The 25,296-nt window shown below is 40.4% G+C and overlaps 1 protein-coding gene across 1 annotated transcript in view; it reads left to right on the top strand.

The window, feature by feature from the left end:
- The first annotated feature begins 813 nt into the window (after positions 1 to 813).
- Positions 814 to 25,296, top strand: part of LOC149181039 (ARM repeat superfamily protein) — a 403,985-nt gene continuing 379,502 nt past the window's right edge. Inside the window, exons 1-2 of the mRNA XM_089416422.1 lie at positions 814 to 970; positions 1,137 to 1,200. Of these exons, the coding sequence (XP_089272548.1) occupies positions 895 to 970; positions 1,137 to 1,200 (140 nt within the window). The 5' untranslated portion in view covers positions 814 to 894. The remainder of the gene's footprint in view (positions 971 to 1,136; positions 1,201 to 25,296) is intronic.

Raw genomic sequence — 25,296 nt, 5'->3', positions numbered from 1 at the left:
AGTGACATAGTTGGAGGGTAGAGAGACATATGGGGGCGACGGGGGAGGGGGACAGAGGGAGGTGGGAGAGAAAGGGAGAGAGAGGAAGGAAGAGAGAGAGACCTTGAGAGAGAGAGAGGGTGAGATGGATCCAACCTAGATATGATATGTGTGTATATAAAAACCAACTTAGATCTATCTTAACCCCAAATCTATTAAGCACTGAGAGGAATCAAATCTCTTTTCACTTTAAAAGAGGTTTGTATGTCAAGAAATTTGATCCCTCGTAGAGCATGATATATCTGGGGTTAAACTGGATGTTGGTAGTACACACAAATCAGGACTGATATTTATTTTGAAAGTAGTTATGGTTTTTTTTATAATTAAATTCATTAATTAAAAAATATCGTATAAACACGTGTCATATGAAATGAGTTATGATTTTTGGTCCATATCATATTGATAAACCAAGGTGATGGCCCATGATATTTATAAACCTTTGACCGTGCCCCAAGAGGGATAAACTTCTTGACATACAAACCTCTTTTAAAATAAAAAAATAAATTAATTTAATATTATTTTAAAGTAAAAAAATAAATCAATTTAATATTAAATTAGAAAAAATTGATGAATGTGATTGGAAATTTGGATAAGTGAAAAAATGGGATATTTTTCCTTGCGGCCAACGTATGATTAAAAAGCTTAGAAGCGATAATCAAAGTGCATAGTTATTTTATATGTATTTATGGTGAACGAAAACACGTGCATTACAGGGAAATTTACACGTAACGGAACAAGTTCGTTGCATAACATTATATATATATATATATTCGCTTACAGATATATGTCGGCAGCGAACTTTGGCGCAGTGATATTCATCTGAGTATTTTCTTTCCGTCTACACTGCCAGAAGTAATGGATGACCATTCTGCATCAACTGGTGATTCGGTGTTGTTTGCTGCAGCAGCTTCAGAATTTGCATCATTCCCAGGTATTAGCATGCCAGTTTTAAAACAATACTATGCTAATTTCTTAAGTAACTGCGACACTGTCAAACTCTTCACCTGACCTAAATTTTTGTGCGTGAAGCGCCCCAAAAATGTATATAATGTGTTTATAGAAATTTCACACTTGTGTTATTTTCCGGCTTTCTTCAGGTCATCTGACTGATGCTGCCGTAAAGGAGTTTCTGGATCGATTTCCGCTACCTCTGATCTTCATGTGAGTCTTTCACTCTGAGCTCTCCTGAATTTTTTTGGTTGATGTCTTAAGATTTCAAACATTAAGTTATGGCTTTATATCCTTCAAACATTTAAGAGAGTTGGAGTCAAGGGGGTATGAGGTCTTCCAATGCCATAGTTGTTAGGACGCGGCAATGAATATGTTAAAAACACGCTTATGAAATTTCATCTTTGGGGGACGTGAACCTGGGCTGCTAGGATAAAAAACAGTATTATTACCAAATGAGCTATGGCCTCTTACTTCAAGTTCCATTGTTGTGAAGCTCCCCATTTGTTCTTGGTTTCGGACTAGGATTGTTTTGTAAAGGACAGGCAGGAACATAATAACATTGTATCCACCCGCAAATTGTAATTTTGGAATTGAGTATTTATATGCCTTTAACCTGCACCTCCTCCCCTCCAATTTTCTACCCCTGCAATTGCTGAGCACACGTGGTTCATTGATTTTACATCAGTTTTATTTAAATTGCTAAAAACCTTATCGAAGAAATGAACTTAAGGGATCAAAGGGCTCAAGGGATTCTTATGAAATCAGTCAAAGGTCCCCTCAGATAGTAGTATTGGAGACATCAAAGAGATATATATGATAAGCTGGTAGAACTATTCTTTGAAGATGCGATAAAGGTGGTCATATCACTTAGATCTGATCTACACAAATTGAAGGTATCAAAGGTTAAAAGGTTATCGTCATAAGATCTACATTGCAAGATCTGGGATGAGATAATCTTCATACACTAACTGATGAACAAGGTAACAAATGTCTGTGAGGATAAGAAAGCCATTCAACAACGTGTAATCTCTATGCAAGATAGAAGAAGACAAGTTGAGGGCAAAAAGTATTCAGACATTTGCTGAAAGGAAATAAGAACATAGCTAAGATTCAATGCTATGAACATTACAGGAAAGATTGTCCTAAGCTTAAGAAGGGCAATAACAAGAAAGATAGAGAAGAAGTCCATTTCACTGAAGAAGTGGAGAAAGTTGAAAGAAGGAAGTCCAAGGAAGAGGAAAAGCATTAGAAGTAAGAGCTCGTGACATCACCATAGGAAACATGAAGGATGTCTAATAGTCAACTATGAAGGATATAGCTCTTAAGAACCTCATTGGAAACTAAAGGAAAGGAAGAAGTCATCCAGGACAAGGCTCATCATACATCAAAGGGTAATATCCGCTGAATAAGGATATGCAAGATCCGCAAGACTCATTGATGGAATCTTCATTGGAAGGTTCACCAATCGAAAGTAAAAGCAAGTGTTTCATCAGGAACTCCAACTTGTGGAATTCATAGGATGATGGTATGATGACATAAGAGATGAAGCAGATCAAGGGATTGAAACTCTTTTCAATTAAGGAAGCTGCTGAAAGAAGCCTAGATGACCTAAAGGTAAATGAGGTATGTATGCTTGTATTCAATATTATAAAGTCATGTTGTATGGTTGCAGGTAACATGGATCACTGCTCGATTTTGAGAAGTGTGATCAAAGGAAAAGAATCTCCTCCTATGGAAGGTTGCTGGAAGGCGTATGTCACACTATATGAAAATCAACATAATATGTCCTCATATGAAGTATGAGGTGGTTGACTACAATTGAGGAACTTTGAATGGAAGCTCATGGGAACAAAATGTGTGAAGAAAGGAAGGAAGAGATCGTGAGATATGCAACCATGGTAAAGGTAATCAACATCCGAAAGACCAAGAAGATTTGACTAAGGAATCTACCAGAAAGATATGAAGACTCTGATGGAAGTCTGAAAAAGATGGAGACCCTTGACAATGGATATCTTTGGAGATCTGTCAACATGTATGCAGGATGCTAATCCCTACAGGAAGATGTCATGATGAAAGACCATCACAAAGGTAAGTCTGATTTAAGTGTTCATTTCTTATTGTGAACAAATATTTGGATGGGCTTATGTAGGATTGGCAAAGGAAAGAATTGTGAATGTCTTCCAAGAGGACCATGTAGAAGGATGTAAGATCCTTCCGAAGAAAATATGGCATAAAGAAGGCAACATGACATGAAGCAAGGCCAGATGTAGACTGATGGATCGCTTTCTGATGAAAGGAATGATGACATGATTGACTCATGAATGAAAGTGATGGATGATTTGTGCCCTATGAAGAAGCCCCAAAAGATGAAGACTCCTTGACAAGGAAATTCATGACATCGAAGGAAGGAGCTCTTCAAGCGGTTGGTTGAGGAGTTGCTGTAGGTCCCTAATTAAGAGGGAGCCTGAAAATAAGTTTCTTACTTGGAAGAAACTTGGAAATTCCTAAGCCAACAGGGAGCTTGGGTACATTCCTTCCGAGGAATGAGTACAATCTGTTATTGGAATTGATATGTCCTCCCCAATTGAGAGGGAGAGATAGACACATCATTTTGGTCTTCACCTGGGAAGACAAAATGGAGGATTGGGTAATCATCTGGCATCCGATACTCTTTGAGGATAAGATAGGGCATCTAAGATAAGAGTAGTCATGGACCGATATTCTTTGAGGACTGGCTATCCAAGATAAGAATAGTCCAAAGTGTAGGTCACACTTTGTGAACACCCAGGTGGAGTATGTACCATGAGAGACAATGATTATGGTGCCTATGAATCATTGGCCTTGCCAGCATTGTGCTCTGATCATGTGGATAGAGCTATTAGTCAAGGCATTGCTATGTGACAATGCCAGTTGATATGATGCTAGACAAATGGGTTACCAATCCGATTCTTCTTGTGAGAAATTATTCAGATTGAGAATGACCAAGTACCATTATGAATACCTCCTTAGTTAAGAGGGAGTGTTGAAAAGTGTAACTAGGTTCAGGCTTCATAATGACATATAATTATGATCTTTGTAAATGATGAAAATAAGAGAATTAATTATTATTGTAAGACTTGCTTCATGGGTTTCATGAGCAAGAGATTTTATTTAGATGGCTCCCATTGAGAGCCTTAGGATTTGTCATTAAAGTCAAAGAGTCAATGTCATGTATGAAGAACCCTTCTTGGGGATATAACAATGTATATGAGTCTATGAAAATGTCTAGAAGCCCTCCAATGACAAGCACTAGTCCTTCTCTTGAAGTCAGCCTCAAAACAGAGAGTAAACTCATGTCGGCTCACCTCAAATAGACACACCTATTCAGATAAACATAGGTCGGCTTATTTATGGGACAAACCACTATAAATACGTGGGCAGACTCTTCGCATTTACACAGAACAATGATTTAGATATCTCTCTCTGAAGTTCAGATGAGGTTACAGTTATCAAGTTCGGATCTCTGAATTCGGGTGGACAGAGGCAGAGTGAAGTTCGGATACATCTTTGTAATTTCGGATGGGTAGTAGCAAGATATCTCTGTGGAAACTACAGTACGGTGCTGTCTCACAGTCAAGGGAATTTGGATCCCTCTGAGATTCAGATCACAGAAAAGGAGAACAGTTCGGATGGGTCAGCGAGGAGTGATGAAGGGACAATGAAGTTTTGTCTAGTGAAGGAGCTATTGTTCAGTGTTGTATCACTGTGTTTCAGTGCTGCTGCAGAGGTCACATTTTGGTGACATTACTTTGACATGTTTCAGTGCCATGACTAGTATATCTACAGTTCGTTGAAGAGATGATCTCAGTGTGAAGAAGGTCGAAGAGGAAGAGGAGTCAAGAAGAAGAACAGAGAACTAGTGTCTTGGTCTTGGAGTGGCTAATAGGTCAAGGGTCTTGGTCTTGGTATTCATCAATTGGAATCTCTATAAGAAGAATTTGTGTGGGTTTTCCTCTCAAAGAGTGAGAGGTTTTGGCCCTGGTTCATATCCTACATCCTGTGTCTCTTAGTTATTGATGTTCATGCATTGGTGGTTGTTTGATGAAGAAGAACACTAATAACTTAAGCAAAGAGAAGATCCTAATCTAATGAAGTAAAAGATATTCACAAGCAGTTTCTAATCAAGAGAAATCACCTAATTATTGATGCCCTAGATTTCTCAACACTGTGGAGGCCCATGGCTCCCAACGCTCACCCTACATGTGCCAATGTAGCCCTCTGGAGGATTAGGACCTCATATAGGGAGACTAAACCCCAAATGGAAACCATTTGCAATCCTGCATAAGATCCAATGCGTCCCCTAGCCTTCCAGTACAACAAGTCATAAGAGAAATCAAGTAAATGAACTTACCTAATCATGGACCACAAGTGGGGACTTCATAATGGCCTGCCCTTCCATAATGGGCTTCGGGATGTGCTAATGTCTCCTAAACTCCAAATGGGGTTAACCAAGTACACTATTAGATGGTTTCTACTTCTAAAAGGGATAATATTCAAGGTACATTCTTCAAAAGGTGGTGGCATCTGACATATATGGTGAATGAAGTAGGGGATGAGAAGGGGCAGCCCTGGGCCACATGCTGGGGCGCAAGGCTAGCTAATAAGAGGGAAGCCCACACTTGGGTTTATAATGTATAGGAGGGAGCAATCATGGTACATGAGGTGCCCTGACTTTGATTTTTTTTTACCTTTCTTTATATGCCTTTTGCCTTTTTATGATTAATTGCTCGGGGCTCAAGGGGGAAGAGCATGATGTACAAGATATAGCAGTGAATACCCCCTTTTAAGGTGGGGCGGTTCGTTGCTCACTAGGGGTTGGGATAATCATGGGTTCCTATGTGATGAAGGAGGTTCCTATGTGATGAAGGAGACTCATAGAACCTGTAGGAACCAGGTAGATGGCCATGATGATGGCATAGAGCTCATGTATTGGCTTTTTCCCATGTGCTAAATGTGTTTGTCTCGACCAACTTTTGCATTTTGTGGTACATTTTTCTGTTGAATGTGGCCATATATGCTCTTATCTTTCTTTTTAGCTGCATCAACCTCCGTGCTTCATTCCAGGCCATGACCCAAGGTGTGGGCAAGTGGAAGGGGCGTTCTAACCCTATGTGGACCCAGTGGAGGAATGCGTACCCAGGCAGGAGAAATGATGAATGGAGTAATAATGAATGGAAAGAGGGTAATATAAGCAGATAAGGGAGTGGGACCATGCAACCAAAATCAGGGTTTCCCGTGGAATACCATCCCTGAACCAAATGGTCAGTAAAAGATATCCCACGGGACTAGAAACCCAGGCTAATTCCTAAAAGGGGTCTAGGGGACAAAGGCATAGACCTAGCCCATTCTTTCCGTCGAATCCACCTATTAATCCATGCCCAGAAGTGTCCATGATAAGAAAACTACAATACTCAATTTTCAAATGGCAAGGCATACCTTTAGATTCGGGAGGCCCACCTTCAAACATACGATCGTAGCAGATGGGCGAGGGACCACATGGCTGGCTCAAGTGGCGGAGAAAAGGGCACAATGAGCTAGCTGGTGGCTGCTAGGGGTTGTTGGCTGCCGACTGAGGACCATCTTGGAGAAGAAAATTCTCCTAGGGATATTACCCACAAAATGGTGGGTAACATCTGGCTCCAACTGGGACGTGATCTTTTGAAGGAGTGGGCGAAGCTACTCGAACGAGAGGTCACGAGAACTCCATTAAATCTCTTGGTTACCGTAGACCTATCACCTGCACATATACTAGATGGAAAAACATGGGGCAACATGCTTTCGCTACGTCTCATGATCACACATGCTAATATGTTAGGCGATAAAATCAATAGAAAATAAAATATGCAAATATGCATCTAATCTACCATGAGAAAAATCATATGATGTTATTCCTAATGCAAAAATCAACGTGCAATGCATCCTACTATACCATGCATATAATGTAAATGCTAGGTATAATCATAGACCCAATGCAACCAACATGTCAACTGATCAATACAAGAATGCATGCGTCCATGATTATTTTTGCAATGGACTCGACAATATAAATAGGAATAATGATGCGAGGAGTTATGAGGGCGGGAGGTGGGAAAACATGAGACTCATATTACAGAGAAAGGAACCCTAAAAGAAGGGAAAGACATTAATCAAGAAGATTGAATTTGGTCTTCTAAGCAGGAGATAGAAATGAATCTTTGATGAAGAGTTATCTTAGGCCTATCACCCTCTAGGTACGATGGATTGAATGTCTCGAATGTATTTAGGATGATATTAGTTTTGTCATTAGGAAAATAGGAAATGGACTCAACATTGTATTTGGGGAAAAACCATGATTCCTGATTCTTCATAGGGGAAAACAACTCTTCATGAAGACTAGGAGAATGAACATCATCACAAACCTCTATTTCCAAGGCTTGGGAGGAACGCTCAAACATGAAGAAAAACCCTTTATCGGGGGCATGACTTAAGGGAGCATCTTCCTCAATTTCTTCTATATTAGAGTCATCAGAATTTCCCACAATCTTGAAAGGCTCTCCTTTGATTGAATGGTCTTGGAACATAATGAAGAGACCTTTCCAATCAATAGGAAGGGATTAATAAGGACCAACATTGCTATTCAGAAGGGATAGAGCATTTTCTTCTTCCTTGAGCTCATTCTTATGGACTTGAAAAACCATGGGGTCTTCATTTCTATAATCATACCCATTTCGCGAATCAACATCCCAAAGTCACTCACAGATTCTTCGTTTATTTGATTGCCTTGACTTTCCTCAGAATCCTCCAATTCTTCACTATATATTTGGTGTTGGTTAGGATTCCATTCATTCTCTTCTTTGGATAGGGAGGAATTTTCCTCCTTCATTCGTTCCTGAAGAATGATCTCCAAGGTATTTATTAGATGATTTTGATAAAATATCTCAAGAAGAAGGTCATTGTTAGGACTTTCTTTATATTCACTCTTCGTGTTATGGAGTCTTCTCGATTGCTCACAATAGTGGGAGAAAAGCTCCTGGGAGTTATATGTGGCCATTAGTTACCTGGAAGACTTTTCATATTCCATCATCCATTCTTGCAATGTTTGAGGGCTCTCGGGGTTGAGATCTTCCTCATTGTCCTTAGAGGATATGCTTTCCAATTCATGAGTCTCTCCCTTGGCATTATTATTAAAGTACACATCAATAAGAGGCTCTTCTTCAAACATAAAACCATATTCAATAACTTCCTCCTCTCGAAGGGCCATATCTAACATTTGGGATATGTCTTCATGAGATTGGAAACTTGACCCTTCATGCAACAAGAATTGCGTAGTCAACATTGGAAGAGAAGGAATGCTTTTAGGTTTACATGATTCAAGCCAATCAGTGCTTGGGGCAATGGATAGGACAAACAATTCCATTTGGTCACAACGCTGATTTATATTTTGCTTTGAAAGGTACCTTATGAACCTTACCACGTGGTTGGCTGCGGAATGTGGATCCCCATCAAACATTGGCATATTCTTCGTGGATTTCGATGAAGGGTATTTTGGGGTCCCTGTCATATCTATGGTGGGAAAATATGTGGTCAACATGTTGCTGGGTCCTCAACGACATGGGAGTCGCCAGGGTGAATGAAATTGCCTTAACAAATGCTTGCTTCACCCTACAAGCATTGAGTTTTAAGTTCAATGAAGAACTAGGGCTTTGTTCTTCCAATGGAGTCGCCGATACTGATATGTCAATATGTCGTATGGGGAACAAAACATATGTTTCGTGTCCCCGACAACGATGCCAAAATGTCACCGCTCAAACTAGCAGGGGACCTAAAGGGGATCCCTAAAGGGAAAATGCTAGGCCAAGGGCAACAAATGGAGACTTAGCTCACTGTCACCTCAGCTAAGTCTCCCTTCTATATATAAACTCTCACTGATGGGAGGAGAACCGATATGTATGGAATCACCAGTGCAGGATAAGTCAATGGATATGAGTGACCCAAATAAACCCTTTCCTAGAAGAGTTTGAAGGATGGAGCTTTCTTGCTTTCTAAGCATGGTATTATGTATTCTAGGGAAAGGAAGATAGGATTATTGAGGGTTAGGTTTATCGGATAAGACTTGTGAAGGAGTTCCCCAATCCCTAAAATCCTTGTTAGAATTGGTATTCTGGATGGTTCTTAAAGAATGATCTTTCAAAGGAGTGGGACCACACGAGGCCAAGTGGACTCGGTCTAGGGTATGAGGAGAGTATGTAGCAATCAATGATATTCTTACCTTAGACAAGGTGTGGAAAGAATCAAAGAAAGAATTTCACTTGAAGATGTTGTTTTGACCCTATGAGGTACTAGCCTCGGGGATGGCAAAGCAAGTTTTGATCTCAGAGCTAGGGCTTGGCTTTTCTCCCAACTCCACCGTCGGAATGGCTTCAAAATTGGAGGAGAGCTTGAGGAAAGGCCAATGCAGGAGACCCTAGGAGATTGAATTTTTTTGATGGCTAGCTTGTTGGGAAATTGATGCCCTAGGTACCCCAACTTGGTTAGACCTGGAAGGAGGTGAAAGCATATGAGTTTTAGTGACCAACGTTGGTAGATCAGTGCCTTAATTTTTGGTAGAATGGAGTCTATGATGAATATGAGTAGGATTTCTTGGTTCTCAGTCAAGAGGCCTTAAGATCACTTCACTTGTCTTTTAGGTTAAGAAGAAGCAATCTTGCAGCTTTTATACTTCAATGTGAAAAAGGAATGGCTTATCAAGGTCAAATTCTTTGATAGAATTACCCCTAGGAGATTTCACTCATATTACATGGCCCATACATTGAGAGATGGTTTAATAGGGACAAATTCCACAATTTTAAATAGTAAATGCATGCAGTAATTAGCCCTAGAACAACGAAAATCGCAGTCCAACGTACATGACAAAGTAAACAGGAATAACATAAAAAAACACGTACTTACATGTAACAGAGTATATCCAACCATTCACGATTGACAAGAGAGAAGCTCCAAGAGAAGATAAACCAATATCCATACATCAAAATTCATCCATAAAGCTCCAATTCATCCTCCAGGAAAAAATGCAAAATTCTCTAAAGAAGAGAGAGATCCAAACGAAAGTGATGATGAGAATTGAACTCTTCTCACTTCTATTAATACACAACTTAGGAGTTTGAATTAGCCTCCTTGGCCTACATAAGCCCCAAAAATAAAATAATGTGTTAATAATATAACTTTTGGTGACAAGCCCACCAAACTAGCTCATAAATGAAAAAAGAAAGCCTCTCAAGAGGTCAAATAATAATGTATGCATGTCGTAGGGCCCTCTAAGAGGGCCTAATGAGGTCCATGGGTGCCACAATGAAGAATAGGACCCTTGTAGACTCCATGAGGAAACTTAATTAGTGTCCTCATGGGTCTCCAATCAAATCGAAGATGCCTGTAGATCGCCTGAAAGGGCTAGGATGATGGCGTAGGTGACGCCACATCATTGTGCAAGTCTTGGATCATCTGCCAAATGTATGGTGTAGATTTGGGGCCAATTGGGCATGATGGATCAGGTGCATCCTCCTCGTCTAGTAAGTGAACCACGAGCAATCTCTGAATGGCTATGGGGATCCATGGAGTGCAATCTACTGATGTGGAGCCCCATGGCTCTCAACGCTCTCCCTACATGTGCCAATGTAGCCCTCTGGAGGATTACGACCCCGTATAGGGAGATAAACCCCAAATGGAAACCATCTGCAATCTTGCATAAGATCCAATGCGTCCCCTAGCCTTCCAGTACAATAAGTCATCAGAGAAATCGAGTAAATGAGCTTACCTAATCATGGACCACAGGTGGGGATGTCATAATGGCCTGCCCTTTATGAAGAATCTAGGGCATCTGGGTTATAGTGAGATTATTCTGACGATGATAAAAATTTGTGAAGTACTTTTACCTTTTTCTTATTAGCACAATCTTCTTGTATTATTATTAGTGTGTGTTCTTCTTACTTCATCAAACAACTACCAAAACAAAAGAGACAAGAACACAAGATGTTGGCTCTTAGCTAAGGCAAAAACCTCTCTCTCCTAGAGAGGAAAACCCTTCTGTAAGTTTCTTTTATTGAAGCTTCATTGACAAATGCCAAACCCTAGACCCTTGACCAATAGATCCTCCAAGCACAAGACACAATCTCTCTTTCTTTAACCTTCTATTGATGCCTTCTTCTGGGTTGCACCTTGATCTCTTCCTTCACACTTCTTTCGACAACGTGCAACTCTTTTCCCCGCAACTGCAGAAACCCTAGGTCTCGTAAGAGACCTCTTTTATGCTGTCCTTCTTTCTTTCTCTACTTCGCTTTGCAGTTTTCCTTCTCCTTGATACTTAGGCTAGAGAATGAGGCCTTTCTTGAGGTATGTCCTTGAGGTTAGAGACTGATCCTCTTAACCCTTACTGTTGCTCTGTTTTCTTTGCACGTGTGGCTGATTTAGTGCACAAGATTGCCCTTCTAGCTTGCTCCTTTCCTTTGCTTGAGATGGGACCCACTTTGCTTGATATGGAGGCCTATTTGAGACCTCTTTTTAGACCAACTGAAACCTCTTGTGTTGATTTATGGTAGCATCATATGTGCTCTAAGTCTCAAAATTTGTAGGAGGCTTAGACACATGCATTCTCCAATACCCAAAAATCATTTTGGGAAATTCCACTTGGAGACAGTTTTATTAAAATAATTAATTATTTTTAATGGGACCCTAAGTCTAAACTTAGGAAATTAAAATAATTAAAGGGTATTAATCTAATTGTGGGTGAAACTTCTAGAAGAAGACGAGGATCAAGCCAAAATGATCTAAGCCATTGATTAGAAGTTAATCTGGGCCGTTGGTTGTCCAACAAAAAGATATAAGAAGAGGCTTGAGGGGCACTTGGAGAACACACAGAGGGGAGATCAGAAGTTCGATTTTTTGAAGCAGAGCAGCTGCCAGAGAGATTTTCGATAGTGATCTTTTGCAATGAGGGGCAGGGATAGTATCCGAAGGGAAATCTTTCCCTGTCGGAGAATACCCGGCAAAGGAGGCAGAGAGAGGTCTCGGAGAGGCGGTGTAGAGTCAGAGGAGGTTGACGCAGGGCTACGCATAGGCAGCGCAGAGCCTTGAGGAAGTCTGAAAATTTGCTGGGGAGATTGATTTTTGAGCTGGAAGCCGCAGTGTGAAGCCGGGAGAGTAGAAGTCAGAATCGCAGAGGCAAATCGATCAACTGAAGGGGTGACGTTGTCCCCAGAGGGTGTGACACTTGGCTGACGTAGTGACTACACAGAGGCAGCCAGGGGTAGCTCATTGAGTGGCTGGATCAGCTAGGATTTCCATTGATAATGTGAGGTAACCTCACTTATCTTTCTGTTAGTGATATTCTCTGTAACTGGATTGTCGGGAAGGCATCCAACGATTGTATTTAGAAATTACTATTGCATAATAATAAAACCCTCAGAGCTGCTGCATCGGTTTTCCTGCATTGGGTTTTTCCAGGGACATCCAAAAATAACTGTGTAGATGTGTGTCATATCTCTTTCTTGTTCAGTTTCTTGTTTTCGCTTATAATTTAAATGGTGTAGACTGCAGTGTATTAGATTCGATATTTACTGAAGGAAACAATAAGTAACTTGATTCATAAATTAATAATTAGGAGAAACTTAATCAGTTGATGCAGTGGAAATTTGAGTATCCAAATTTTCACATGGTATTAGAGCTATAGGTGAAGTAAGAGAGCAGAGCTAGAAGAACCTAGCGCTGAAGAGAAGGGTCGAAGTGCTGTGTAGGCAGCAAATGGAATCCCCAGAGGGATTCCGAAGTCCAGGCCAGGAGGGCAAAATTTTCGAGGAAGGGCTCTCTCTAAGTGAGTCGACAAAGAGGTAAGACTTCCCAATCGAAGTTTGCCAGTGTCAAAGGGAGCAGCACAAAAGCTTCAGCGAAAAGGAGGTTTCTGGTGGCACGTAGTTTTCTGTAGGCAGTTGTTGGGCAGAAAGACGTCAGAGGGAAGAGAGAGACACGATTGAGGAATTCTTCCTCAGAGGACTTCCAGCCAAGGAGTTTGAATTCTCACTTGTTGAGCAACAACGGAGAGGGGCAGATCTACAAGCTCCAGCAGGGAGTGTGTAGGCTAGTCTAGTGTTGCGCAGAGGAGAGAGGAGGCTATTCGACTTTTTCGATTGGCAGAGATGGCAGCCAGTGGATTGAGAGATCAAGATAGGTTGGATGGGGCATCCAACTATGTGATCTGGAAGGCAAGGATGTCATGCCTTATGGATGAGAATTTCCTCAAAGTCTACGTCGACAGTGTGGTGGCTGTACTCACGGATCTAGATCCGCTCAAGAAGTACAAGGGAGAGATGGAAAAGACAAAGAGAGTGATCCTCGACGGAGTGAAGGATCATGTGGTCTGTCACATCATTGGCAGAGGGACTACCAAAGAAATGTGGGATGCATTGTCGATGCTATATCAAGGATCTTCTGAGCAGCATAAGATGTACTTAGAGCAGAAGATGAGATCTCTGCAGACACAGAAGGGGGAGCGTATTGATCCGTTCCTCGCTAAGCTTCAGGAGATCCGAGATGAGCTGGCATCTGTGGGGTCAGCACCTCAAGGTTTCGAGATGGTAAGATTGGCCCTAAATTTAGTATCTGAGGCAGTGTTACTTGGGAGTGGGAGCGGGAGCGAAAACGGGTGCGGGAGTGACATTTTCAGAAGCTCCCGGTTTGGGAGCGAATCCCAGAACATTTTTTATGTTTTGATACATATATGTCAACAAAAACATGTAGAATAATGAATTAGATATTTTCGCGCATAGTGGTGGCCGCGTTCAAGGAATTCATCCACAAGTTTTTGGAGGTCTATTTGGATGATTGGACTGTATTTGGGTTAGTTAAAAACCATATAGTGAGCTTATGGTTGATGCTGGATGCTTGCCGACGGCACCAGATTGCGTTGAATCTTAAGAAGTGCACCTTCCTCGTCCCCTTTGGAAATCTGCTTGGCCATGTGGTCTGCAAACAAGGCTTGATGGTGGACCCTGCGAAGATTGCCGTTATTCTCAATCTGGAAGCGCTGCAAAGTGTCAAACAACTACGTGCCACATATTGAAAGTTTATTAAGAGCTATGCACAAATCACGGCACCAATGGAACAATTGTTGAAAAAGGACGCTACATATTGTTGGAATGATGATTGTAAGAAAAGTTTGGATGTTCTCAAGGAAAAAATGGCATCCGCTCCCATTTTGGTCTTCCCAAAATGGGACATCGAATTTCATGTACATGTTGATGCGTCGTGTATCGCGCTGGGCGCTGTACTTATGCAGGAAGGTGCGGAAGGCGTGGATCACCCGATCGCGTTCGCAAGTCGGCGACTGTCCAAAGCCGAAAATAACTATTCTACTACTGAGCGCGAAGGATTAGCGATTGTATACATGCTCCAGAAATACCACCACTATCTACTTGGTGGGCACTTCAAGATGTATACTGATCATTCCGCGTTGAAATACTTGGTGAACAAGCCGGTGTTGGGGTGCGCATATGAAGATGGCTGTTACTGTTTCAGGAATATGACTTCGAGGTCATCGTGAAGACGGGACGCCTAAATGCAGGACCAGATCACCTATAACGAATTGAGACTGGCGAGGAACCAACAAATTTGGAAGGACTACTTGATGCACAACTCTATGCAGTGCGTGTTGCGGACAGTCACTTCGAAGACATTATCCATTTCTTAACTACAGGGATTGCGCCGCCGGAATATTCAGTCCAGCAGAAGAAGGAATTGGTGGTATGCGCGGCCGACTTTTCTGTCATTGCGGGGCACCTCTACAAAATGGGAAACGATGAGATATTACGAAGATATGTACCTGAATTTGAACGAGGATAGATCCTCGTGGAAGCACATGGGGGGGCTGCAGGAGGACACTATACAGGCCAGGGGATGGTACAAAAGATTCTTTGCGCTGGGCTATGGTGGCCAACCCTACATCAAGATTCGAAAGCATACTGTCGGGCTTGCAACGTATGTCAAAGAACTGGGAAACCATCACGAAGGGATGAGATGCCACTCAATCCACAAATGACACTGCAACCATTCGAAAAATGGGCAATAGACTTTGTGGGACCAATCAAACCTTAGGGGAAGACGGGTGCGCGCTACATCATCACTGCGACGAAGTACTTGACCAGATGGGTGGAAGCACATCCAATGAAGGACTGCACGACTGCCACAACTGCGAAATTTTTATTCGACAACGTGTTGACACGGTTTGGATGCCCAAAAATTTTAATGAGTGATTGCGGAATGCACTTCCTCAATGAAACTATCAACCACTCACTGAGGAGTTCTAGGTGTATCATCAACAAAGTACGCCATACCATCCGCAAGCTAATGGGACAGTGGAAGCATTTAACAAGATTCTGGAGACTACGTTGACCAAAGTATGTAACACACAACGAAACGACTGGGACTTGCACATACTTGCCGTATTATGGGCATACAGAACCACGTGTAAGAAATTGATGGGTCAGACACCTTTTAGGTTAGTCTATGGCACGGAAGCAGTCATGCCAATGGAATACATTGTACCCAGTTTGCGGATAGCAGCGATGACAGGCATGGCAGACCGCAAAGCCTTGGAAGAGAGGCTCGCGCAATTGGAAGAACTTGAGGAAGAACGGTTTCTGGCGGGATTCCATCAACAGGTACAGAAACAGCGCGAGAAAGCTTGGCACGATTGCCATATCAAGTTGCGCACATTCAAGGTAAACGATTTAGTGTTGCTGTATGACAGCAAGTTCGAAAAATTTCCTGGAAAATTCAGAATGCATTGGTTGGGACCATATGTGGTAAAGGAGGTCACAGACGGAGGCGTGGTCCAGCTAGTCAAACTTAATGGAGAGCCCTTCCTAGGAAAAGTAAATGGTAGTCGCCTGAAGCCCTACACGGGTGGGCCGGTTGTCTGACTAACTGACCGAACTACAGTCTTCGCGACCCGAGGAGCTGGACAGAGGTGCGGGACTATAAACATAGGTACTGGAAGCCGGCCTCACAGTAGAGAATCAAGTCAGATGCAGATGATTTCGAAGCAGAAAGGGAGCAAATCCAGACAACGACAGCATGGGGAGTTGCGGACCTTCACGACGCGCAGGCATAGCTGGATGGACTTCGTGCGAAGATCACTGCACCAGCCAAGTGACTCGGGACGAGTCATGATGATTGTGTTGGGGGCCTGTTGGGCAGCAGATCCCCCCATAGCGGATTTTTGGGGCTTAAAGCCCAATTTTGGGTCAATGTAATGTAAAGACCCCGCAAAATGCGGGCGCGGAGCGCGAGAGTCTAGGGTAGTCCGCCCTAAAAATATTGTAATTTAATATAGAATGTGTTGGCCTACCCATGGTCCGCGAACCATGGGAATGTATAAAAAGAGCGAGGCTCTAAGGGTAGTGGAGAGTTTTTAGTCTTAATCTTAAGTATTATGGGTTTTTGAATGAGAAATTGGCTCTGAGTCTGTAAGTCCGAGACGTGGTTGGTAGTGGTAAGAAGAGGATCTGTAGCTGTGTGCGCAGAGGCCTGGTAGAGTTCGCAGCTATGTGCGTGGACCCCTGCCGCTGAGTGCGCAGGGCGGAGTGGGATTGTAACGGAACAAAAGTTTAATAAAAGATACGTGGACTCTGACATATTGTGCATTTGCTCGTAGATCTGTGTGTTTATGGTTCTGTTATATTTTTATGCATCTCTTTACATTCTATGATTACGCACACTTGTTATGAATGTGAATGATTGTTAAGACTACTGGGCCCACAAAATTAAGTCAGACTTATAATAATCACACAGTAAGGGCAAAGGATCTAGACAGCGCCTCTTCGCGCTCTGTACCAAAAGTATGCGAAGGTCAGACAACTACGCGGAGCAGCGCAAGTGCGCAGGATCTGGTCGTGACCTTTCCAGACCTCGTCAAGACATCCCTAGGGTGCGGAAACCTGGTTCCAGCACCCTCCCATACTACTTTGGGTGAGACCTCAGTCCGTGCTCTGCGGACTGTTGCCGAAAGGGCCAATAGTTTGGGATTTGTTTGGCTAAATCACTTCTGAACCTAGGTCAGGCCCCAATAAGCCAACATGGAGGCATAGTTGCAAACATGGCGAAGCCTTCCTCCAACTTGGAGGACAATTTGTCTATCTCTGCGAATGCTGCTGCCTGGTCCTGCTTCTCCTGCTTGTCATTCTTCCTTAAAGGACACTGAGTACTGTAGTGGCCAAACTCTCCACGCCTGAAGCACTTGACTTTAGATAGGTCTTTCTTCTTCTTCTTCTCCTCATGTCCTTGACTAGGACCCTTTGATGCAAGGGCCACATTCTCTTCCTCCTTCTCACCTTTCGACCCTTTATTGCTGCTTTCGCTGATGGAGCTCTTTACTAGAGCTTGCGTCATCTCCTCATGCTGTAGGTTTGACCACACCCTGTCCCACTGAGGCAAAGTGTCTCAGCCCAATATACTTGGGACAAAGACTTGCCACTCCTCTGAGACAATGTTTAGTGCCAAACGCACAAGCTCTGTAGGTTGAGGCACTTCCCCAATGATTGCAAGTTGATCCCGGATCTCTTGAATCCTGTTGAGGAAGGAATCTATGCCTTCACCCTTCTGCATCTTGATGTTTCTAAGCTTCTCCTGCAAGAACATCTCCTGCTGCTCGAAAGGATTCTGATATAGCTAAGCGAGAGCATCCCACATCCCCTTGGCCGATATATGCGAGACTATATGGTTTTGGACTTCATCCAAGATCATCTACTTTGCCTTTGCCATCTCTTTCCTGTACTCCTTCAGCTGATCTGCATCCTGAGGTACTGCCACAACATTGTCTGCATAGGTCTTCGGGTCAAATTCATCTAGCAGGAAAGACATCTTTGCCTTCCAGATGACATAGTTGGAGGTTCCCTCCAACTTATCCCGATCTCTAAGCCTAACTGTGGCCATCTCTGACTTTGGACAAAAAACTCCCCCTTTTGAGCTTTTGCTTCCGCTTTTTGAGCTTCCCCGTCTGAGCGAATTTCTGCTTGCGCTTTTGAGCTTCCCCATCTTATCAAAATCGCTCTGATACCATGTGAAAATTTCACTACTGAAATCTAATTGCAACAACTAGAATTAATTCTTCTAACTGTAAATTAATTAATAGTTTATTTGATACGACAAATATCGAATAAATCACACTGCAACCTTCACAAATAAAAATACCGTGGAAGATAAACTTGAAACTGAGAAAATATTGGCGCACACACAAAATATGACAATTATTTTTGGACAAAAGTCCTCGGAAAAATCCATCTTGGGAAAACCTGTGCAGCAGCTGAGGGTTTTATTATTAAGTAGCAATGAGAATTTTTAAGTGCAATAAATATTGCTAAATCAGCGAATCTATCCAAGAGGAATATCGGCAAAATTATCTGAGGGAATTTACCCTCACTCCAAGCAATCTTGGCACTTGACTGCCACTGAAAAGCTAGCCGTCCAACCAACTCTGCGCAGGCCCTGCGTCACCCTCGCACAATCCCTCAAATGCTCTGCCTGAATCAACTGCCAATCTGGCTGTCCTGTCTGTTGCTGACTGGGAAAATGCTTCTCCGACCTTTTGGAAAACTTTCCTAGTCCCTGGAACTGAGAACATCTTCCTCTTCAGCTGGATCGAATTGCCCTCTTGAGGCTCTATGCTGCCTCTATGCAACCTCCTAGAGAAAATCTCAGCCTCGTCTTTCTAACTCTCCGGAACTAGAAGAAATACCTCCAGAGTGACTGTCTCTGCCCCTCTCTATCTCTGCTTCCCTTCTTTGGTTCGAACTCTTTCGGCTGCCGCTCTCTGGAAAGTCGAACTACCCAAGGAAATCGATCTCTTGTTTCTCAAGTGTATTTCTCCAACTACCCATCAACTTCTACTTATAATCTTTAGTTGGGACTCCCACGACCAAGATTAAATCTTAATCAATGGCTGAGATTATTTTTGAGTCGATTCGTGTGAGTTTCCAGATGATTCACACATTTCTCAATTAATACTGATTAATTAACCCTTTTTCCTAAGTTTAGACTTCGGATATAGTAAAAAATAGGCTAATAATCTAATTGAAATACTTTTAATTGGAATTTCCTGGAACGATTTTTGGGTTATGGAGAACACCTGTGTTTTAGCCTCTCCACAAAGTTTCGAGACTAGAACACTTTCGATGCTACAAAAACTAATAGGATAACAAGCCTATGATGACTCATATGATTACAAACTAAGGAGTTCAAAGTCTAGTCCAGTGGATCCTACTTGCTACAGATAGTTGATTGGGTCCTTGATGTATCTCGTGAATACGAGACCGAGCATTTGTTTTGCAGTGAATGTCCTCAGTTAGTTTTAGATGGAGCCAAAACATGATCATTGGATTGCAACCAAGCATATCCTAAGATACTTGCGTGGAACCATACATCAATGCTTCCGATATATTGGTAATGAAATCCAACTCATGGGATATAGAGATTCATATTGGGGTTGCAGTGAGAAAGATGAAAGAAACACAACAGGTGGATGCTTCAGCCTAGGGTCTTCCATGGTGTCATGGATGAGTAGAAAGTAGGATACAGTTGCTTTGAGCAGTGTTGAAGTTGAATATGTTGTTGCAAGCAAGGTCTGTCGGGAAGTAGTTTGGCTCAGGAAGTTGTTATCAGACTTGTTTGAAGGACCACTTAGCCCTACATGGATACATTGTGATAATGAGAGTTGCATAAGATTGACAGAAGACTCAGTGTTTCATGCTAGAACAAAGCATATAAATAATAAGTACCACTACGTCAGAAGCTTGGTATGAGATGGGGTCGTGGAGCTGCACTATCTACCTACAGATGAACAGGTAGCCGACATACTGACTAAAGTGTTACCAAACAAGAAGCTTGAGTACCTGAGAGGTAAGCTTGGTTTGGTGGACATCTCTTCCCTAATTGAGAGGGAGTGATGATGGATAGTTCTTATCTTTGTAGGTCATGCACTACACTAGGACTAACAACTGTAAGTCTTAGTGAAGGCTACGAAGAAAGAATGGAGTCCAAAGGATTCGATAAGTATCTTAGATTGAGACTTCTTATGGATTGTAAGAATCCAGGGAAAGAAGTTGTTGAACGATACTCCTCGAGGATGAGGTAGGGCATCCAAGATAAGAGTAGTCAAAGAGGAGCAATATTCTTTGAGGATCTAGGTTTGGGAATCCAAGATAAGAATAGTCCTAAAAGGAAAGAGCTTGTAGACATCTGGATGGGGTATGTGCCTTAAGAGGTAGTGTGGCAGCTCATGTAAAGCCTCCCAGCATAATGCCCATAATTAAAGATGAGCTTGTCTAGTTAAGGCCTTCAACGACAATGCTGATTATGATAAAGATGCTTGACAAAAAGATGGCTTATCAATCCGACTCTTCTTATGAGAATGCTTCAAGATTGAGATTCCTTGTACCATGTAATGGGATTATGAATACCTCCCTAGTTAAGAGGGAGTGTTGAAATTGTAACTAGGTTCGGTCTTCATAATGACCTAATTTTAATCATGACATTATATATTCTTTATAAAGAAAGAAAAAAGAAAGAAAGAGAAATTATATTTTAATTTTGGAGTATGGGTTTCATACTCAAGTTTGAGTCAAAAGCATGTTCTTTGTGCTTTTAGGTTTTTAAAGTCTTTCTAGGTCTTTTTAAGATAAATAATATTATTGGTCATGTGTCATAGTCCCATTTGGACACTTTGTAATAAAGAAAAATATTTATTTTGTCAAGAAAAAGCCACTTATAAGCCCAAGACCAAGTCGGCCCAAGGAGCAGATCAAGTCGGCCTTAAGGGAGGGAATTCGACCCTCAAGAAAGGCTATATAAAGGAGAGGAGCTCAACTCATTTGGACACACATCAAGCACAAGTTCGATCTGCAATAGCGAAGAAGAAAGAGAGTAGTTGGAGGGACAAAGAAGAAGGATAAATGCTGGAATTTAGTTTAAAGATCATCTTCTCTTGTTTTGCTCTAGGTTTGTGAAGCTGCCAGTTGCAGAGGGGGGGGGGGGGCGAAGTTCTATTGTAGAGACCGAAATTCTGTGAATTGGTTGTAGGAGGCCGAAGTTGCAGCATCATAGTAGCAGTATCGATGTTCTAGAAGCTGCCTTGATTAAGATCTTGTTGGGGGTTGACTTGGTGTTTGGTAGGGTTATTGGCTTTGGTCTTCGGGTCTTGGAAGTCTTTTTTGTAAGCAGATTTTAAAGAAGAGAAGCATTTTATGGGTTTTCCCATGGCTTGGAGCCTATATCTTGTGTACTTTGTCTTGTTGTGATCTTCATTGTTTTGGTAATTGCTTGATGAAAAAAGATCTAATAAAGTAATAAAAGACCAACACATATCACAAGTAATTATCAAGTTAAGGAAAATCATCTAAATACATAAGTCTCTTGATTTTCCAACAATTACAAAGGTCATATGCACTTGAAAACTCAAAGGAAGTTAATCATTCATTGACCTTTTCTCATCATTGCTTGATGTAGATATGTGCTTAAAGGATTGAAGCAAACAAAGTTCCTTCTGAAGATTAATTACTCCGAAAGACTTGGAATATGAAATTATCCATTGAGGATATAAATATTATATTAAAATGAATAAGAATAGAATAAGAATGAATGATGATTTACAATGAGAACGAGAGGCTTGCTTATATATCAAGCAAGTGTCTCTTCATGAAGAGTCATGTCTCAATTAGACATGCCTCTTCAACCTAATTACTACTTAACTAATAATTAATTATGATTATTATCATTTACATTATATTTATATTATTTATATATTTTATTCGTTACATTGCCTCCTTCCTCAAAGAGCTTTGTCCTCAAAGCTTGTCGATGAAAAAAGGCTTGATCTCTTTTCCGGCTTTGAAAGTCTTTTTGTCTCGGAATAGTCATCCTCGTCGATACAAGCTGATATGATCTTCTTAGTGACAAACAAAATTGTCGCACTGAGAAGGGATCAGACCATCCGAGATTAATCTTCTGTATAGCATTCTGATCACTGGAATTTTGTAACGACTTGTTCTCGTAGCACTGGGTTGAGGTTACATTACTCTTTTCTGGAACATTAGTTTGTTGTTTCGGTTCTGACTGGTTCAAATATGTGGCATGGTTGATTCGTTTGTTCTCATGATTCGGATGCCGATATGGAACTTTTTTTGTTTGATTTTTCCTTACTCGGCATGTGCCATTTTTTATATTTTCTTCTAGCGAAGATGTTGTTGAGTTGGTTATGAAACATTCTTGGGATGTCTATTATCTTAACTGCAACATCTACGTGTGTCGTTTCTTCAACTGACTTGCCTTCTTGAATTGTCATATTCACGGGATCGGTATTCGTTCCCTTATTTTCAACTTGAACGGTTGCGACTGGAGATTCTGATACTTCTACTTGAGTGACTTGTTCCAACTTATCTTTTAATGCTTTCTTATCCTCCTTAAGTTTCTTAGTTTGATTGAGCAGACTTTGATTATGGTTTCTCAAACGTAAAAGTTCTTTGGTTTTTGATTCATCAACCTTATTTTCAATGTTTTGAATTTTAAGTTTTTCATCTTTTAGATCTCTGATTTGTTCTAATAAATTTTTATTAAGGTTCTTTAAACGCAAATTTTCCTCTTCTTGTTTTGATAAATGCTGCTTGAGTTCTTTCTTTGAGACTTTAGTCTTCTTTACTTGTGCTAGTAATTTTTCGACGTGGTCCTTGAGACGAGAAATTTCTTCGTCCTTTTCCATTATTTCTTTGTAATGTATATCCACAAGATTTTTATGTTCGCATTCTAACACTTCCTTGCTTTGTTGAATCTTGGCTATTTTGTCATTCTCTTGATCTTTTAGCTGCACTTTCTCGGTACACTGGATAACATCATTCTGTGGAAGTGATGATGGATATAGAGAATCGAAGAAGGAATTCATTCTCTTTCTCTCCTCAGCCCATCGCTCCATTCTTGTAATTAATTGTTCTATATCTCTTGCGATTGATTGTTTTTGTTCCCAACTCAGGGATTCCATATATATATATATATATTTTTTAAATTTACTTCTCTTTTTTTTTTTTTTTTTTTTAAATACCTTTAAAGCTTTATTACTCCTTCAAAACTTATCGTTTATGCGCCCTTTTTTTTTAAAATAATCTCTTTCACTTTCTGTTAAATAAAATTAACTTTATATTCCTTTATCCCTGCCAATTCTGCTTTTTTTTTTTACTCTCTTTTTATATAATTTCTCTTTCTTTTTTTTGTATATTCTTTTAATCTATAAAATATATTTCCACTTCTCTCTTATAAAAATCTAATATATATATTTCAAATATCCTCTTCTTCTTCTTCTTTTGTTCATTTGTTTAATAATTTTTTTATTTAATATATATAATTATAAATTATATATATTATATAATTTTAATTTATATATATTATAAAATTATAATTATATAAAATTTATATATACTTTTTTGAGATCCGCTCTTCCTTTTATATGTAACTATATAAGGCTTATATAGTATCCATTTTTATAATTATAATAATATTTTTTTCTCAAAATTTGGATGAGACGTGACTCTTGGTACGGTCACAATCTTTAGATTTGAACAATTAAAATTATTTAGATCACACCTTTTTTCTCCAATGTTATCAAAATATCTTTTACTTTTAAAATACCATGGGCAATTACCATGGGTTGTTTCTAAAACCTCAGTTAATGTTCTCCACGTAAAATGTAAAACTTACCACTGGTTTCTAAAACCACGGGCAATTACCATTGGTTTCTAAAATACCATGGGCAATTACCATGGGTTGTTTCTAAAACCTCGGTTAATGTTCTCCACGTAAAATGTAAAACTTACCACTGGTTTCTAAAACCACGGGCAATTACCATTGGTTTCTAAAACCACGGGCTTCTCCACGTAAAAAGTCTTAAATATACTTGAAAAGATTCCCGCTTATCTTTATTATGCACTTTTTATCAATAATGTAAAACCTTTATATATATATATATATTTTCACTTTTTTTTTTTGTTTGTTCATAATATATTATTTCCTTTCCCCTTTTTTTTATATACCCTTCTTCTTTATTCTTTATTATTATTATTTTTTAAATAATGGCCAAAGACCTAAAAAATGGAGAATCTCCCAATATGTAGTGAAACGCTTCAATTATGACAGCAATGAAGTTGATGATAGGTTGATAGCCAAAAGCCTAGTGATCAGCCAATGTGGTTCTGATACCAAATGAAGCGAACAAAGTTCCTTCTGAAGATTAATTACTCCGAAAGACTTGGAATATGAAATTATCCATTGAGGATATAAATATTATATTAAAATGAATAAGAATAGAATAAGAATGAATGATGATTTACAATGAGAACAAGAGGCTTGCTTATATATCAAGCAAGTGTCTCTTTATGAAGAGTCATGTCTCAATTAGACATGCCTCTTCAACCTAATTACTACTTAACTAATAATTAATTATGATTATTATCATTTACATTATATTTATATTATTTATATATTTTATTCGTTACAAGGATCATCTTCTAGCCCTAGGCCTTGCTTGGATTCCGTATAGGTCTCGTTGTTATCTTACAAACCCATAAGAAAGATCTCCTCGCCTCAGGAAGCCTTTGGTTTAGGAGTGGCCCTTGTGATTGAATAACGTTTCCTCCTAGGTCTAGGCCTCCTCATTAAGCCTTTCTTGGAGACCCATTAGCTTCTCTTTGAAGCAATTGAGCCATTATTTGAGTCTCTCCTTTGAATGGGGTTTGGAAATCACATTATACCTAGCCATTGATCCTATCATCCTAGTGATTTCCCTTATACTGAGACTCCTTCCATCGGTGAATGTCTGTAAAGAGCAGGGGACATTGATTGAGGTGACAATGGGCCTTTGTCCCATTGTTGTCATTTGGTCTACTAGTTGTCCCTTAGGTACCCCTCATAAGGCCCCTGCTAGATTGTGTGGCAACAGGCACCATACACATTTGGTTGGTAGCTTAAACAAGCGATGGGAGTCATGGTTAATCCCCTCCAACACCTATATATTATTGCGCTGAGAGGTGCTCTACAACCCAATATGGGTGAGATCTTGTAGTGAAGCATTAGATAAAAAAATAATAATAAAAAACATAATTCAATTCAATGAAAAAGTAATAAAAGTAATAACAAAATAATAAGTTGGCTCAATTCAATTTGTTGTATTGCAATTTTGTTTTTATTAATAAAATTACAAATATTTTT

Source organism: Pinus tabuliformis, chromosome 3_2, assembly GCF_031772625.1.
Source record: "Pinus tabuliformis cultivar Carrire ecotype Pingquan chromosome 3_2, CPIR1, whole genome shotgun sequence".
NCBI classification, from domain to species: Eukaryota; Viridiplantae; Streptophyta; class Pinopsida; order Pinales; family Pinaceae; genus Pinus; species Pinus tabuliformis.
Note: the sequence above shows the minus strand (reverse complement) of the source record. Positions and strands in the feature narration are given on the sequence as shown.